The 19,930-nt window shown below is 34.2% G+C and overlaps 1 protein-coding gene across 7 annotated transcripts in view; it reads right to left on the bottom strand.

Annotated features, from left to right (window-relative positions):
- The window catches only part of ATG5 (autophagy related 5), a 122,046-nt gene that overhangs the window by 84,658 nt on the left and 17,458 nt on the right, over positions 1 to 19,930 (bottom strand). For 4 of the 7 annotated variants that reach the window (XM_014860819.3, XM_070496703.1, XM_014860815.3 and 1 more), the window contains exons 3-4: positions 18,979 to 19,106; positions 10,715 to 10,793 (exon numbers count right to left, since the gene is read on the bottom strand). The exons of 1 other annotated variant lie outside the window; for it this stretch is intronic. In XM_014860819.3, coding sequence (XP_014716305.1) covers positions 10,715 to 10,793; positions 18,979 to 19,106 — 207 coding nt within the window. The remainder of the gene's footprint in view (positions 1 to 10,714; positions 10,794 to 18,978; positions 19,107 to 19,930) is intronic. 2 more of the 7 variants (XM_070496704.1, XM_070496705.1) reach the window with 1 other exon arrangement.

Consider the following 19,930-nt stretch of genomic DNA (forward strand, 5'->3'; position numbering starts at 1 on the left):
AGCAATGTATGAGAGTTCTGGTTACTCGTTGTCCTCAAACTTGGTACTGTCAGTCTTAATTTTAGTCATTTTAGTGAGTGTGAAGCGCTATCTCATTGTGGTTTTAACATACATTTCCCTGATGACTAAAGACATGGAGTACCTTTTTATGTCTTAATTGGTTATTCACATATCAACACACACCCCCATATATAAACCGTCTATTCAAGTCTTTTGGGTTTGTTCCAAAGCAAATGATATATTAGGGAACAATCTGAGCAAAGAGAATTTCATGTTTACTTATGTAAATATTGTCCACAAGAAATACTAAGTAAATACAGAAAACGGCACTCAGTTAAACTGAACTGCAAGGGAATACACAAAACACATATACCTCAAAACTGGACCCAGTACCTCAATTCACATTAAGCTACACTCACCCTTATCCGATGTTACAATGTTGTCTCATTTCAGGTAACCTTCCTTCCATCACATTACAATAACTGACAAGCTGTAAATCCTTCTGATGGTCATTTCTATAACCAAATTTCCGGTCTTTTTTCAATGTAAAGTGCCATATTTATTGTGGTATTTATGTATTTCTTAACCATTTAACATGTAAGACTGTGCTTTTATTAGGTTCCCATCTTTTTTGTCACTAATGAAGTTTTTGGGTTTTGTGCCCCTAACCCATTTTCCCCCTAAGTCCTGTGATTTTTAACACCTCATGGAGCTTTTTAGGAATACATATTTTGTAGTAGAGCAAAACTACTCTTGTAGAAGTGGTGGGAGCAGACATCTTTGCCTTTTTCCTGATCTTAGAGTGAAACATTCAATAAACCACCATTTAGCATGATTTTAGCTGTAGCCTTTCATATTTACTCTTTGTCATATTGAGGAAATTCCCTTCTATTCCTAAGCTTGCTAAGTGTTTTGATGATAAATGGTTAGTGAATTTTGTCAAAAGCTTTTTCTGCATCTATTTATCTGACAGTATGATTTTTTCCACTTTTTTATGTTGATGTGCTGAATTACATTGATTCATTGATATTTCAAAGTTGAATCATCCTTGTATTTCTGAGATAATCTCAATGCAATCATGGTATACTGTCCTTTATATATATAGCTGGGTTCTATTTGCTAGTATCTTCTTGAGAGTATTTGCATCTATATTCATGAGGGATAGTGGTCTGCAATTTTCTTTTCTTTTAATATCTTCATATCAGAATTATTCAGGCTTATAAAACAAATTTGGAAGTATTCTCTCATTTTCTGGAAAAAGTCTTTAAAAATTGATAGTATTTATTCCTTTAATATTTGATAGAATTCACCAAAAGAAACTACCTAGGCAAGGAATTTTACTTTGTCAGTTTTTTAAAATTACAAATCCAACTTCTTCAAACACTAACGGGCTATTCATTATTCATATCTGCTACTTCTTGTGTCAGTTTTGGTAAATTTTATTTTCATTGAATTTGTCAAATTTGCTGGCATGAAGTTGTTCATAGTATTTCCTACTGTCGTTTTAATGGCTATAGGATCTACAGTAATATCCCATTTCCCATTCCAGATATCAGTAAACTGTTTTTTCCTATTACAGAAAGTTTTAAATTCCCTCTAAGTACTGCTTTAGGTGAATTCCACAAACTTCAATATGTTGTGTTTCCATTATCATTTAGTATGAGATATTTTTAAATTTCCCTTGTGACTTCTTCTTTGACTCATATCTACCTGAAGATTTACTGGCCCCATCCTTTAGACAATTTTGGTCATATATTTTACTTATACAGACATTATTAACCCTTCCTTAAAATTATATTATTCTTGCCTTAAAGAGTCATTTCTCTTTTAAAGAAATTAAAAGAGGTAATCTTTTATATTTACTATTTCTGGTGCTCTTCATTCCTGCCTGTAGCTTCTTTCAGTGCTTTAAGATGTCATTTCATCATCTTCTGATCTCCACTGTTTGAAAAGGAGCCAGTCATCATTCACCTCACTGTTCTCTTTTATGTCATGTGTCATTTTTCTGTGGCTGCTTTCAAGATTTTCTAATTATAACTAGTTTTCAGCAATTTTATTAGAATGTGCCTAACTGTGGTTTTCTATATATTTCTTTGCTTGGGGTTTGCTGAGCTTCTCTGACACAGAGTTTGATGTTTTCTCCTCTAAATCTGGAAAATTATTAATCATTATTTCTTTAACTGAGATATAATTCATATACAATTCACTTAAAATTCACCATTTTAAACAGTACATTTCAACGGTATTTAGTATATTCACAAGGTTGTGCAGCCAACACTATCTTAATTATGTATCTTAATTTCATCACTCCAGAAAGAAATCTTGTTATCCATAAGCAGTTGCTCCCCATTCTACCCTCCCTCTAGCCCTTTAAAACCACTAATCAACTTTGTCTCTATGAATTTGCATATTCTGAACATTTCATATAAATGAATCATACAGTATGCAGCCTTCTGCATCCACCTTCTTTCACTCAGCATAATATTTCAAGGTTCTTCTATGTTGCAGCATGTATCAGTACTTCATTCCTTTTCAAGGCCAAATTATATTCCATTGTATGGATATACATTGTTTATCCATTCATTAGCTGATGAGCATTTGCATTGCTTCCATTTTTTGGCTATTATGACTAACGCTGCTATGTACAGGTTTTCGGGTGAACATACGTTTTCAATTCTCTTGGGTATATAACTACAGGTGGAATTGGTGGGTCATATGACAAGTCTACGTTTCATCATTTGAGGAACTGCCAGACTACTCTCCAAAGTGGCTGCATCATTTTACATTCCCAATAGTAACATTTAACATATGAGAACACCAATCAGTCCACACACTCTCCAACATCTGCTACTATCCAACTTTTTGATTATAGCTATCTTAGTGAGCATGAAGGAGTAAATCACTGGGGTCTTTCTTCCCATTTCCCTCATGACTGACTATGCTGAGCATCTTTTCATATGCTTACTTGGCCATTTATATATCTTCTTTGGAGAAATATCTACTCAAATCCTTTGCCCATTTTTAGTTCGGTTATTTACCTTTTTATTATTGAGTTCTAAGAGTTTTAAAAAATATATTCTGGATACTAGACCCTTAGTAGACATATGATTTTGCAAATATTTTCTCCTATTCCGTGGGTTGTCTTTTCATTTCCTTTGAACAATGAAAGTTTTTCATTTTGATCAAGTCCAATTTATCTATTTTTTTCTTTGGTGGCTTGTGCTTTATGTGTCATACCTAAGAAATCACTGCCTAACCCAAGGTCACAAAATTTACTCCTTTTTTATTCTTAGAAAAAAATTATAATTTCAGCTCTTACATTTAGGTCTTTGATCCATTCCTGCTTATGTTTTACAGGGGTCAATTTTACTCTTTTCCATGCGGGTATCCAGTTGTCCACCACCACCTGTTGAAAAACTATACTTTCCCTCACTCAATTGTCTTGGCACCCACATGGAAAATCAATTGTCCATAAACACATGTATTTATATCTGGACTCTCACTTCCAGTCCATTGATCCGTATGTCTATCCTTATGCCGGTACCACACAATTTTAGTTACTGTAGCTTTGAAGGCAAGAAATGTGAGTCTAACCAGTACTTCTTAAAAATATTTATTTCTGACCCATTCCTTCTTTCCTCTCCTTCTAGGGCTCCATTTACATGTATGTTAGACCGCTTGATATTATTCTAAAGGTCACTGGAACTCTGTCCTCCCCCTACCCCCAATTTTCTTCTCTCAGTTCTTCACAGTGGATGATTTTTATGGATCTGTCGTCAAGCCCACAGAACCATTCTTGTGCCATCTTCAATTTACTGTTAAGCCCATGCAGTGAATTTTTCATTTCAGATATTGTTCTTTTCAATTCTAGAATTTTGTGATCTTACTTTAAGTCACGAGAGTTAAGTCATTAGGATTTTTAATAATTGCTTTAATTCATTTTTTGGCTAATTCCAAATGTGTGTTATCTAGGGGTCAGTTTCTACCAGCAGCATTTTTTTCCCCTTGATATGGTGAAAGTTTCCTGCTTACTTATATGTCTAGTAACAACTGATTGTATTCCAGACATTGTGAATACAGTTTAAGTAAAGATACTGCTTTTCTTGTTGAGTTTTGTTCTGCATGGTGCCTTTCCTTGATCCTAAAAAGGCTTAATTTTAGGCTTTAATGGGGCAGATCCAGAATAATCCTTACTCTATAAAAGGAGTTGGCAAACTTTCTCTGTAAAGGACTAAAGGGTAAATATATTATTAGACTTGTGTGCCATACAATGGCAAGTGCTCAACTCTGCTGTTGTGGCCCAAAAGTAATACATAAAGCTTTTAGCATGGATGGCTACATTTCAATACAACTTCATTTATGATCACTAGAATTTATATTCCACATAATTTTTACATGTCACAAAATATTCTTCTTCTGATTTTTTTTCAGCCACTAAAAAATATAAAAACCATCCTTAGATCACAGGTCATACAAAAACAATGAGTGGACCAGATCTGGCACACAGGCCATAATATGCCAACCCTGCTGAGGTAGGATTCTTACTCCTCCTATAGCACGGCCTTTCTGGTCTCAGAAAAATGCCCAATATATTAACTAGATCTCTCTCTGCACTCTGGATGGGCTGGAATCCAAACTTCCAGGCTTCATGGGACTTTTCCCACTCTTAACCCCCCTAAAATGCACTCTCTAGTAGGCCTTGAGGAATATCACCTATGCGTGCAGCCTAGCCCTCAAGCCAAGTATCCTTGTGGAACTCACATTTATACTTCCAGTCTCTCCTCGCCAATACCCAGTCTAGCAAGTTCCAGCTGCTTGAGCAACCCAGAACTCCAGTACTTGCATCCTCAGCTCAGTAGAACGTCTTTGCTCTGCTTTGCCATATTCAGGAAATTGCCCTGAAGCAGAGATGGGCTGAATGTGTGGCTCACCTTGTTCATTCTCTTTCTCTCTAATGTCCAGTGCCTCACAACACCTCTACTTCCTATATTTTGTCCAGTTTTATAGCTGTTTATGACTGAAGAAAAAATCCAGTGCAGTTACTCTGTCACAGCTGAAAGCAGATGTTAACCTCAATGAATATTTGATAAATAAATTAATGACTGAACAAATTATATTTCATAAAGTTTTAAGTACACATGATCTTCTATAATCTCCACTTCCTCATGTTCACAACCTTCTGTAACCTCTTCCCCATGAAGTGTGCACAGGACCTTGGTTTGTATTTAACCAGAAGAATGTGGCAAAAGTTATGGGATGGTACTCCCATGATTAAGTCACGTTATATGGAACTGCAGTCTTGCTAACAGACTAGCACTAGAGATTCTTTTTTGTTGACTCAATGAAGAAAGCTGCTATAATGGGGAAGTCCACATGGCAAGGAACTTCAAGCAGCCTATAGGTGCTGAGTGAGGCCTCTAGATGACAGCCAATAAGATAGGGCCTACAGTCCTAAAATCACAAAGAAACGAATTCTGCCAGCAACCTGAGTGGGCTTAGAAGCAGATTCTTAAGTTTCTAGGTAAGATTGCAGTCTAGCCAACACCTTGATTGCAGCCTTGTGAGACCCTAGGGAGAAGATCCAGATAAGCCTGACCCACAGAAACTGAGAGACAATAAATGTGTTGTTTTCAGCTGCTACATACGTGGTGATCTGTCACAAGGCAATGGATAACTAATATAACGTGCTATTGATAGATACTACAAAACAGCCATCAATATTAAGAGCTGGGAAGTATAGGCAGCAGAAGCATGGGAGAGACCATGAAGTGCACTCAAGAACAAGGAAAGCTACCTCAGACCTAAGTCATCAACACACAGTGGAAGAAGCAGAGATACGGTCAATTATCTCAGGGAGACATAGTGGCTCTTGGCCTAGCAAGAAAGAACGTGTCCATCAGAAAAGGTGAGTGGTCTTAAGTATACAAGTATACTTAAAGAACAGTCAGGACCAGTGGGCAGGGTGTTTTTAAGCACCACAGGAAGGACTGAGTACCTTGGTCTCTAACTGTGTCTAGCCACAATTATTCAGCAGTGCTTTGCACAGAAGCACTTACCTTAATGCTGACCCTATTTTGCCTAGCAAATGTGAGTTCTTACCCCTAATAATGACTGTCAAAATTCAAATTTCTGCTCTTATCAAAACCAAAATACACCAATTTAGCAACATGTTATCAGGAGAGAAAGAAAGAAAAGCAGCAAGTTATTGTTGGTTTTGTTTACTCTATTAAACTTTATTTAGGATATGCAATAGAACTAAGCATTTTAAAGAGCCTGCCACCCTCACTTGATATTACTAAATTTTCAGATCACACTAACTTCCCTTTTAAAACATTCCACACACTTTAAGCAATCTTTTGATTATAATGCAGCTTTGCAAGCGGCATGCTGATGAAAATAATGGAAAAAAATCAGAGGAAAAAACGACAGAGACAGAGAAATAAAGCAAAGGTAGCAAAATGTTAATAGCTGCCAAATCCAGGTGAAAGGAATGAGTGTTTACTGGACACAACTCCCAACTTTTCTCACATAGGTTTAAATTTTTCAAAATAAAAAAATGAGGAAAGAGAAATAAGATAATTTTCTCAGTAGGCTAATCAAGTTTAGGAATCAAAAATGTCCCTGAAGCTAATTAGAAAAGCCGAAGAAGATACCATTTTCACTCCTGTTTTGGTAAAGAGAGAAAGAAAGCAAAGTCAATGTTCAAATCTACACATTTAGAATCACATAATATTTCTCTCTCAGCATTCAACAAATATATAAAATTCCTACAAAAACATTTATTTTCTGAATCATCCTTACCTCCTTCTGGCTGTGTACACAATATTATGAACTTTTAAATCTGCAGTGTTCTCTAAACTCTTGTTATTCAGCATGTGGTCTGGTGGACAACAGCATCCCATTACCTATAAACTTGTTAAAAATGCAGAACCTCTGCCCTCAAGCCAAACCTACAGAATCAGATTAAAGCTTGAAAAGCACTGCTCTAGACATTAAAATTCATTTACTATAAACAGAAATCTACTCAAATACCAAGCATCAAAGTCAGTTAAAAATTAGAGAAAATACGTCCATTTGAAAATTTTTAACAGGTTTCCCCCCACCAAGAATTCAGTCTAAACTACAAACTGACCCAAAAGTGTTTGGGGGGTGTGTGGCTGGGGGGTGTCTTGGAGACTTCAGTATTGCACAAAATTTAATCAAAACAATTAATATCTTTTAAAACAATCCTAAAAGAAATAAATTCCAAGCAGTGTGGTTAAAACACAAACATCATTTGACATACTCAATACAACAACACAAAAGATAAACACTGACACATCAACTGACATAAAGTTGCTACTCAATAAATTCAATCTCTGCTGATGATAAACTGTTTTCTAGAAACTTAAAAAAAACCCTGCTTCCTCACTCTAAAAGCATTGCTTTTGTACCTGCAATTTTAACGCTTACTCAGTTCCATTATAATCAAGCAAAAGTCAACAGAGGTGGGCCTACATCGATCAGCGTGGAGACGACCTTTGACATAAGCAAGGTCTTAATATAACCCTAACTAAAGGGAATTTAGTATATAGAAAGAAATCTAGGGGCTGGCTCTGTGGCCCAGTGGTTAAGTTCGCATGCTCCGCTGCGGCGGCCCAGGGTTCGGATCCTGGGCAAGGACATGGCACCGCTCGTCAGGCCACGTTGAGGTGGCATCCCACATCCCACAACTAGAACGACCTGCAACTAAGATATACAACTATGTATGGGGGGTTGGGACGATAAAGCAGGAAAAAAAAAAAAGAAGATTGGCAACAGTTGTTAGCTCAGGTACCAATCTTTAACCAAAAAAAAAAAAGAAAGAAAGAAATCCAGGCAATAATTTGTCTCCAACATAGGCCAGGGTCAGAAAGAGTAGGTGCGCTGGATAGAAACACATTGGTAACCTGAACAAATTTAAATTTAAACACCCTCTATAATTTCCTTATTAGCTCTAAGATTCTGTTTTCTATTTGATTTCTCTGACAAACTTTCCATCTGGGAAAAAATGTATGACCTACTAAGGACTCCAACGAGAAATCCAGTTAAAAACAACAAGAATAAACCCATTACATGTTAAAGTAAAAATCATATTTTCATGAAAAATAACTGTTTTCCAGAACAACAACAAAAATTTAGGAGGAAGATGGGCATTGTTTTAGTTATGTAAATGTCTTTAATGTCTGGCTTAATAGAAAATAGATGGATTATCTTATTTGCTTCTACATTCAATATTCTACAATGTTTTGGTTAAAATACATAAATATCCAGGCTTACAAAAATACGTACTTGGAAAAAGTAGTAGTAGCTTAATAGCCTTTTCAGATTTCTGGATATTCTTCTTTGATACTATACCAAATTCCGTAAGTACAGTTTATTATAACATTAATGTGAAATCTGAAACCATATCAATGAACATTTCATACTCTTACAGGAAAATTCCTGATTCTAACCTTGCACTTTGGATGGATCTTTTACACATGCATGACTTTGCAACCTCATGCACTGGTCATGTGGAAAATATTTGTTTACTGAGTTAATGTAGGTTTTCCCCAAATGTTAACACATTTCATTATATAAAATTTCTTAAGAATCAGATTTCTTAACATGATCACCAATCTCATCAGAAAATTCTTTAAGAATAAGAAAGCTGTCAAGCTCATGGTGACAGATATGTGTTTTCCAAAATTCTAATTTTCCCTTAAAAGTTCAAATTTTATCATTGGCAACAAATACCGTCAGTTGTTTTCCTTATAATGAGAGGCTCACTTTGTTTATTTTCAAGAAACTGTCTGACAAATACCCAAGTCTAAACAACCGCAGTCTGCCTGTCAGTCACTCTTTCAAATAAAAGATGTTGTGTCATGAAAAAGTGACTCATTCAGGTTGCAACTCAAACAAGGGCACAAGAGCTTTTCCTTAAGAGAACTATCATATTTGGCATACAGTAAAAGTGTTTTATGTGTACTTTCAATTTCATCACACGGGAGACTAAAAAGACATGTACTTAAGAGTCAAGGTTAATAATAATTAATACTTAGTACTGTTTCATCCAGAAGAGCCTTAGTGAAACTGGTATTCCTTTTACCGCAAGCACGTGGCAGTGAAGAATATAAGGCTCACTAGCACAGTTTGATGTACTGCCTCGCTTTGTGCTAAGGTGCCAAAAGTTTTACCCACCATCACTTTTGCAGATCAGTACAAAGGTAAACATAGTGGAAAGGGGAAATAGCATCTTAATATTATTATAGAAATAGATTTGACCTCATGGATCCCTTAAAAGGATTTCGGGAATCCTCATGGTTCCACAGACCACTTTGAAAACCATTACACTATACCAATCATAACAGATTGTAAGCCTTTCCTATCATTATTACAATCTATCAACTCATTCAATCAATAATTACAGAAGGCTTAGTATGTAGTGCCTGCTAGGTACCATAAAGTCTCTGAGTGTCTCTGTGTTATTCACTCATGTATCCGAGCCCCTAGAACAGTGCCTGGCTGGCACATAGCAGGCTCTCAACATTCGTTGTATGAATAAATAAATGGGTAACTATGATATATTTCAACCTAGATTTCAAAATCTTTTAGAGTGCATTACACACACACCCACACACACAAATAATCTAATTATTGGAAGTATTTTTCAACATGACGGGAAACACTTGTTAGGCAATATGGAACCTCTACCCTTACTACGCTTGGAGTAGTTTTACCGTCATACCATTCTAAACTTAAATTATTATATGTACAGACAGTCCTTGCTTTGCATGGGAACTGAAACTCACGCATATTAGAACCATATCCTCACTCTGTATGGTTCTGTGGTAACTAAAATCTGTGGTAACGTGGTACTCTGCAAAGCACATTAGTGCAAATGATAGGGAAATAAACACCAATGACCCACATACTCTATTTCAGTAAAATAGGAAGGACAGCATCTTAGGAAGAATGGGTGAGCAGCCTTTGGGCAGTGACGGTGAATGAGTGTCCCTTATGGGAAAGCAAATCAGACACCTAAGTGACTTTTCAAACTGTTAACATACCTCCCTCCCACTACCCACCATGATTTGAGAACTACTGCCTAGTGATCAACTAACAAATGTGTTTCGATCCTTCAGTGGTATTTGAGAATTGCTTGGGGGTTGGAGGATGGAGAATCAAGTTGGTTAGGGGGAAAGAGGGATCAGTAACTTTGGAAAATATGGAGACAAAATTAGATTACAATAAATCTAGCCTGGCTTTTAAAACTACAGGAATTAATATTTCCTGAACTTCTATCTCCTAATCCTTCTCTGAATTCAATCAAAATAGCCTTAGACTTATGAAGCAGTATTAGACTACCCCCTCCCCACTCCCACATCCACATCTACAGTTAGGATTTTGCTCTTCCTAGTTGAGATTTTTTTTTACATCATTATAAATATCCAAAAATATTATAAATTATAAACATAGTGTATTCAGTTCCAACAAAAAATAAGCATTTATACATGAAATGTTTTAATGGTTCTGCCAAGGTTTAGGAAGAAATTGGAAGGTATTTTACAGACAAACACTAATGGAAGCTTAGCAATTAAAAAGTATCATGGGAAAAGCAATAAACAACTTCACTTTAAAAAAAAATTCTACTCTAAGTCTACTCACTAAGTACCACAAGTGGGACAAATGGGAAATGCTATTTAAACTATACCTTAAAATGTACTGTGATGTTCCAAGGAAGAGCTGAACTTGATGCAAGAAGATCAAATAGCAAACCAATTGGATAATGCCTAAAAATGAAAGAGTATGTTTTAAGAAAAGAAAGAATAAATATTTAAAGTTATAACTACAACTCCAAAATAAATTTGTAGCACATGTTTTAACATCAAATATCAGGGGTCTTTAACCACAAATCACAGGAGGGTAACATTTTATGCAATGACTTCCCTGGGCTACTATGCTATAGTTTCCAGGCATCAGGTGGTTGTTCCTCTAACCACTTCATTCCCCAGGGAAGCCTCAATATACATAATAGGATTGTCCTAAGTCATCTTTTATCAGCCATGAGCACTGTTACATCACAGTACTGCAGTATCTAATTATCATTCCAGTATTGGTATTGGGCAGGCAGTTTTTTAAAGTTTATTTAAATATATGTTTCAATGTTTAAAACAACTTAAAATTCTAAGCACTGAGAAGAGCACCTGAAGAATACAAGCACCTATTTTGTGGTTATTACTAATAACATTATAGCATATAAATTCCCAGTCTTGTATTTATGCGTACATATCTAAATACAGATTAGGCTTATCCTTTACAAACTGCTATAATTTGCTTTTTTCATATAACGACATGTCAACATTTTCCAAAGTCACTGAATATTCTTCTGCAACCTAATCTAAAGTTTTTTTAAAAAAATAAACTTTGGACTTCCTAAATAACAGAACATTTCCTAATTTAACAATTACTCACCAATGAAGCAAATTATTTAGCAATAAACAAAGGTTAATAATACAAACCTTGCAGATTTCAATGGAAAAATCTTATTTTTTAAATCATCCTTTTAAAGAATATAAAATAGCTTAACTAGTGAATCAGAATTAAATAATACTCCTAACAAAGCCAGAAAGAGGACTAGTTGGTGTTATGTACAGTCTTGTTCTTTCCCATATAACAGTAAGTTTCTCCTAGATTTAAGAGCTGAAAAATCTGAAAATACATCTAATTTCCTTCAAAATGAGTGATGTAATACATTACCTGATCAAGATGCAAACATTAGCTAATGCTATTTATGTCTACTTAAGTCTACATAATATAATTATGGAAATGTCATCAGTCACTGGAGATCACATATTTATTTAGAATGAATTTAGGATGAATGCCCTGCTAGCAAAATACAACGGTGGGTAGCTTTAGTCATAAATGTGTTGTATCTCTTAACGATAACCCTTAAACTTCTCTCTATTTGAAAATCAGCATCTAACATGAATCTTTGATAACTAGAAATGAATCTAAAGGAAATTTTGGACTACCTAAATAACAGAATGTTTCCTTCAAGAAATTCTGACCATAAAAAACTCTGGCCTCAGTCAAAAACTAAAATAAAAATAAATGAAAAAAACCCAAAACTATTGCACTATAGACATATTATAGATTCTATCCAATTCTGGTCCTTCTCTCTGAATTCTTAAAATTGTATAAGCTCTACAAAATGCCCTGTACTTTTATAAAATAGACATTTTTTAGTCTTCATTCTTTTTTTTTTTTTTTCAGAATGTTCCTCTCAGGTATCTGCAGCTAGGTTAAGAATAAACGTGGGTACTTACACTAACAGAGCATACCGCTTTCCAAATTCTATGCAGCACTGCAGATGTAATTACAGAACCCCTTTAACAAATCTAAGTAGATCTATTGGATACATTCAGCAGTAATTTTATAAAATAACTAGCAATTCAGTGTTGTACACATTTTCTGCCATTCACAAATGAAACTGCAAGCAAATTCTAAACTTAAATGTTATCTTAAAGCAGTTTAAAATGTCATATAAAATCAAGTATAATTTTTAACATAAATAATAAGTATTTGGGTCAGAATACAAGTTAAACATAAAAAGACAATCTTCAATTACTTTTTACCTTCAATACTAAAAAAAAGACTGTAAGTGCACAAAATCTTGAACAAAGTGGATAATAAATAGCTATTGAATGCATAAATCAATAAAGATCCACAGAATAGTTAAATCCTTGATATACCATAAAGACCCAATGGACCCAATTTTAGGTTATGAGTTTCTGTTTTGAGCAGTTCAAACTATTTTAGGATACTTCATAACCTTTATTCTTTCTTAAAGGTCTTCCAAAAAGCAGAGAAAACTCATTTAAAAAAAAAAGGAGTAAAACTTATTATATCTAATAATTGCCATACGGATCCACTGGCCCCTTTTATAAATCTAAGCTATATCATGAGATCTTAGTGATCTTATTTTTTCCTATATCTTGAAACATTTGGCTATTTCATCATTCTAGGAATTATTTCAGCATTATTCATCAATTATTCCCAACTATGCTAAAAAAAGACTAATAAGAATATGGAAGAATAATGGCATGCCTAGAAGGATGATACAATAATGCATCCTTTTCCATTTTCTTACTGTTTTGCCTAAAATATTATATCATATTTCAAGAAAGTATAAAATAAGGATGCAGACCTCATCTTTGGAGACTGCTTTTAGCTATCATTAATACAGTTTAAAATTCACAATCTCTTACTTTCCACCTATAATGGGAAAGAAAAGAAACTGACAGAGGAAGATGTTACACAATTATTAGATAAATTAGATTTCTGCAAAGAGACAGAGAGCAGTACTTTAGACTTTAATGATAATGGTAAAACTGATCATTTAAGTGAAATCTCAGACTATGAGTCGTTAGATGATGATATCCTAGATGAATTTTATAGAACTCAAGAACTAATGAATGACCAATGTATTTCTCAGGACATATGGTATTCTTATCCACTTATCATTCAACAGAAAGAATTTAATCATATGAGATTTTATGACACGAACCTGGACCATTCTGTTTTGCTAAAAGGATGTGTGACAGTATTCTTTCATCTTTTATGCCATTTGTGTATTGCAATTACCAGTGGGCAAATATGCTAAAGGCAAATTTGTACAAAAAATAACTGGAAGGAATTAGATGATGTAGAAAAGAAAAAGTATTGATTGGACTGATCATTCTAACTGGTGTTTACTAAAAAGGGAAATTCAATCCAAGCACTGCTGTTAAATGCAAGAAGAGCCAGAAATAATGATAAGCTACAACCTCTTAAGAGGTCTATCTGAATGTATAACAACTAACGAGCAGATACTTGCATTCAGAGGATGTTGCCCATTTCAGGTATATATACATTCAAAACCAGGAAAACATGGAGCGAAAGTCTGAATTTGCTGTATTTAAATGCTGTAAATTAAATGTATTAAAATTTCTAATAAAACTGTTACATACTACTCCTTTATTCTTACTTCTCTAAGTTATTTATAAAGTGACTTAAATATATACATTATTTTAAAGTTCATTGTTCTTAGATGGTAAATGACAACTTTTTTTCTGATATCCTAAGGATTAGGATGGAAATTTAATTATGGTTTCTAAAACATATTTAAATATAAATAATATATAATATTAATGTAAAAGCATTCTAACTATATAATAGCCAATAATTATCCTGTAACAATCTTTAAAAATAAAAGCCAGAAAAACCCAGGAGTAAAATAACTATTCACTTATTTCTATTGTCAAAGTCCACAGCTCATACGTAGCTCAATCCAGATGTTTATGTCAGAAGAATTTTGAGACAAGGATACTAACTCCAAACAAATATACTATCTGAATTAACAGATTCCAAGATTGCTTACTGCTGACAAATCTATTAATATCCAAGAAAATATATAAAAGAAAACAGAACTGGCAAAAATTAAAAGTACTGAATTTCTCTTTATGCCATAATCCGAGTTACATTAAGGATTTCAAAAGTACTAATTTGCACAACTCCTCTGAACAGATATTCTATGTAGTTTTGTCAAGAGGCTCCTAACCCACAACACAGAAACCACATAAGCCATAACTATAAGTAAATCACAATGTAGCCATTTGGCTGTTACGTTGTTACTTCTGCCAATCTAACCTAAATGTAATAGAAAAGGAAGTGGTGAGGATCTGAATCTGGAATATATTCCAGAAGAGGACCCAACTAGCCAAAGGTCCGATCTATTGCCCTATAAAAATTGACTACACCAGAATATTGAGTGTTAGGTCTATTTTCACATTTGATTTGTTTTCTTTCTCTTCCTTAAATTGCTCTAATCTTTTCTAAATTCAATTCTCAAAATGACTATTTTCTCTTTCTTTGCATAAATTGTTTCTTCTTTACCCTTTCGTTACTGCTAAAATACATATATACATACTGGCACACGTGTGGCAATAATGGATATGCTCTGAAGTCAGCCAAGGGTGCTTATTCTAATCCAAACATCAGCTGGCAAACCAGCATTCTGAGATCAGCATTGAAAGCAATCTTCCCCAAGTGCTAGAGAACTATTGTCCCACTCTATTTCATTGAAACAAACCCATCCTATTCATAAATTTGCTACATTAGCGATTCACTGGAAACAGGATTGCATTTCATTGACTAAAAAAGGCTGTAACTCATATGTAAACCAAAGTAATTTAATGATTACAATCAATTTTGCCTTACTCCATCTATGGTACAAAACAACTGTGGACTAGCACGGTGTTTCATAGCTTTCTAAACCTATTCTTACATATGACAAAGTACAACAGTAACCAAGGGGATACCACATATATAAAATGCTAAGCAACCACAATTTCAGAAATCTAATTTACAGAATCATTTATAAAATTCTAGAAATTCACAACCTTAGAAAAATGATGAGACATAAGAGACAAGAGCCTGCACAGTACTGATGATTAAGATGTTAAAGTTATCTTGTTAAAATTTACTTTTGAAGTCACATAGCTACAGTATTGAATTCTCATTCACTCTATTATGTCTAAGATCAACATCAGTATTTGCTTTTTTTTTAATTCGAAAGGTAGTTTCAACTTCTTAGTTTCAATAACCAGTCTTGAAAATAAGCCAATTTACACAAAATAATAATATCACATTAGAGATACTCGTTTTATAGTTGACAAAAAGAAAAGCTTTTTCTAAATTTTGCACCTGAAGGCCTAAGATCTAACCAATATTAGAGTATACTAACAAAGTATTCTTCAGAAGAACCAGAAACTGTTCTCTTAAAATAAGTCTAACATAAAAGTAACAAATACAAATTTTGAGCACTTGAGATACGGTAACAGGAAACCTCACCCCTTAAAATGCAATGTTAGAGCACCCTCTGGTGACTAAACTCAAATCACTCCAACAAAGGTGCCTTACATCTTAGATCCACATTTTCCATTTCTCATGTAATTTTTAAAAGTTTTTGAGGCAAAGGACTGTAGAGGATACAGCACTAATCAGATAAAATCTCCTTAGAATCTCTATAAATCAACAATATATTAAGTATTCACTATGTGTATAACTCTGTTCTCAAATATTTTTCTATTCTAATATGGACAAATTCACAAAAGCAATTAGAGAGAACATAAGGATTTGGAGAAAACAACAACTAACAAATAGTGTATCAGCATATGTCACAGAAAGAGCCCTAAACTGAGACTCAAAGTCTGGTCCTACTCACTCATTTGAGTAGGTTATTTTGAGCCTCAGCTTTCTCAACAAAAAGAAGAAACTAATTTAGATTCATTCATTCATTGAACATTTACTTAGCACTTCTTACGTGCACTGATTAAGGTACAAAAACACTGCTCAAACATCTCATGCAGATAATTAAACAACTATAATAACAATAAATACGAATAGGAGAAGGAGTTATACAGGGAGAAGGAATATCAATTTATGCTTCTTTCTTTTATGAATTGTCTAAACTGGTGTTTGATTTCCTTTCTCACTTGAATTTAAAACTCCAAAGAATCAAATATAAGAAAGAGGTCATCTTCCTGCTCAAACAAACGCTGCTCTACTCAAAAGTCCAAGCCCTACACGGTTTCAGTGGTAGCTGCTTCCCTACAAAGATCATCCTATCCCATGAAGCCCCCTGCTTAGATGCCAGCTAGATACTGAGAGCGTATTCTCAGGAAGAGAATTCTTTCAAGACACGAAAAAATTGCTACTGTTTGGTTGGGAGCAAAGAGAGAAAAGAAGACTTAGCCTCTGGGCCCTGAATTACACTCACACCTCTGGAAGTTATTCATTCCTCAACTACATGGAGTACCTAACAAAACTACAGGAAAAGTTGTATCAAAAGCCATTAAAAACAATGAGCTTATAGCCAGACATAGCTATGAGAGTGATATCATGCATAAAAAGTTAACACCCCAAAAACTAAAGTGAAGATACATGAACACAATTACTTTCATATAAGCTCTCTAAAAGGGAAAACAAATTCACCCTTGAATGAAAGACTTTCAGAAGAGATAAATGCTGACAAAGTAGCAACATGATATCTTGGAGTCAAAATCATTACTCTGTACTAACAGGGAGAAATAGATCCAAACATTATTTATTGATATCATATGTAGAATACAAACTTATAGAATACAAATCATATCAAATACAAAAATAATCACCACACAGGATAGATTAAAACAGCAGCTGAAAGACAATGACTTAACAATTATTTACTATAAAAGCTAAACTGAAGTTTCTCATTTTTTCCAGAGTTTCTCAAGAGGGGGTGGTTTTGCACCCTCTGCCCCAGGACATTTGGCAACATTTTTTATTATCACAACTGGCGGGAGTGCTACTATCGCTAGTAGGAAGAGGCCAGGGTTTTGCTGCTAAAAATCCTACAGTGTACAGGGTAGCCCTCCCAATACAAAGAATGATCCGGGTCAAAATGTCAACAGGGCCCTTGTTGAGAAACTGTACTTTACAATGATAAAACTGAAACCTTTAGCGTCAGTCGCATGAATTCTTACGATAATCTGCAACTAATACACACAAAGCCATTTCAATATCCAACTCTAACACACATAGAACTGTGAAGAACATAGCTGTTTCCTATGGCTACTCACCCACAATCTTCCCCTCCTTCTTTTCCCTCTCCTCTCCTGATCCTTGCCCCTTAGCCTTCTTTCAAGTCACCTTCCCATTCCAAAACCTCCAACTGTTCTGAGAAATAAAAAACAAAAAACACTGACTTGTCTATGCTGCCTGAAGTCTAGAACTATTCAAGAGTCATAACGAGTCTGATACATGACCATGAAGCTCAGAACTGTTTCGAATAAAAATCGAATGCTATAAAAAGAGAACTTTGTCATCCCTTCCCAGAACCACATCAAAAGGTCAGATAGAGACATGACCCATACCTCAACACAAAACGTCATCTCGTAGGTTTCTAAACCATCATGAAAAATCTACTCACTCTTGGGAATTCATCAGCACAACGTGAGTTCCGAAAAGTTCATCCTTGTTTCCAAGCAATCCTTGGATTCAAGTCAGCTGCACTTATTAAACACCTACTAGCTTCCTTTTGTTAGAGCCTCTCTTAAAACTTCTCATTTTAATATTCCCAGATTCAGAGAACAAGTCCATTTTTAACCTATTTATAATTTCATATTTCATTTCAATCTTGACTCAGTCTGTATCTTCTTCGTTCAACTACATCCATATGGCAGCATTTCAATGCGTACATCCCAGCATACCTTGAACTACTTTTTTATATTCTTCTCTCTGTAATTTCTCCAGTTTCAATAAATAGTTTTGGAAGCACAATGAACAAAACTTCCAGTAACAGAGGAAGTACAAAAATACATCATCTATACATGGATAAGCCCGGATTTAGAATTTATTTTCAATATCTTTCTTAAAAATGATGTAATATGAAAATTATTTTTCATATAAAAAGGAAATAAATATATTTTAAATACTAAACCAGGCTAGATAAGATGTGCTTACAGCACAGAGATCAACTTAATGTGGCAATCAGAAAGATGCCACTTTAGGTTATCATGTCTATCTAAAAATCTGTTATAAAGATTTTGGAGACAGAAGTAAAACTGAATAGTCACAGAGTGACTTATTCATAAGAGATTTTTAAATATATCTGCAAACAAAACTCAAAAATCATAACCAAGTATACTATTATTACACCATATAAAAATCTACTGGTGAAAATATACAAATCTGTCCAGTCTCCCATGCATCCAAATAGAAAGCAGAAATATTTTCAATAAAATACTCTAAAAATGGTTTAAAATTCACTGTATTATATGAGCTAGACTAGCGATTTGTTTCTTTATAAAACTTTTTAAAAATTGCATCAGGGCACTATACCTTCTTAAAGCTAGCATGTACTCAATGCTTAATAATGCAGAAAAATTCACTCACCATTTCAGTGGTGTGCCTTCATATTCAAACCATATCTCACTAATGTCTTCTTGTCTCATAACCTTCTGAAAGTGCTTTTTCACTTTGTCAGTTACCAACGTCAAATAACTTACTCTTGGCAAAAGCAACTGAAATGAAAATTTGTAAAACCATATTTATTTACTATTTAAAAAAAATATATACTAAATAGGTTTTTGAATTTTAAGGAAAAATAGCCATGTTTTTGCATTATTTTGAATAGTCTACACAAAGTCAACTGCTTTTTACAGAAAATCAAAGGTTAAAGATGAAGACGTTTTAAAATTTCTTATGAGATCATTACTTTAAACACAGCTTAAAGCATAAATGCCTAGAATAAACAACACAAATCTATGTACAATCTTTCCGTAATACTTTTCTCCAAATAAAAATACAACGTAATCAGATGTCATACTATTTAGGATAATTATTGGTTCTATCAAATTTAACTTAAAAATTAACATGATTCACCTGAGTTAATTAAACTGCTCTGAGAAAATGATTAACTCACTCCTAATACATCTTGACTTATCAATAAAGACTTCTCAACTGGTCCATCATGTTTTGATAAATTTACTGTGTATTAGATTAGGTGCAATGAAGAACATCAAGACAAAGACATAATCTGTCCTCTTCTACATGAGGTTAAAGTAAAGTGGAGGTAAAAACAAACAAAAAAAACCCATAAAAAATACTTACAAAAATACTTCACGGCAGCAATAGAAAGACCTTTAAAGGTCAAAGAGAAATTTTCATTTTATGAACAATAGAGGCCCACTACTCTACCATGAATAAAAAATGGCATGATGAGAAACACTACTTGACAAATATTCCAGTAATTGTACCTACAAGACTGAAAGAAGAGATTACAAACTCTTAAAGAAATACTACATGAGGAGATGAGGAATGAAAGAATGGAAAAGTAGGGAAGGTC

The sequence above is a fragment of the Equus asinus genome, chromosome 24 (assembly GCF_041296235.1).
Source record: "Equus asinus isolate D_3611 breed Donkey chromosome 24, EquAss-T2T_v2, whole genome shotgun sequence".
Classification (NCBI taxonomy): Eukaryota; Metazoa; Chordata; class Mammalia; order Perissodactyla; family Equidae; genus Equus; species Equus asinus.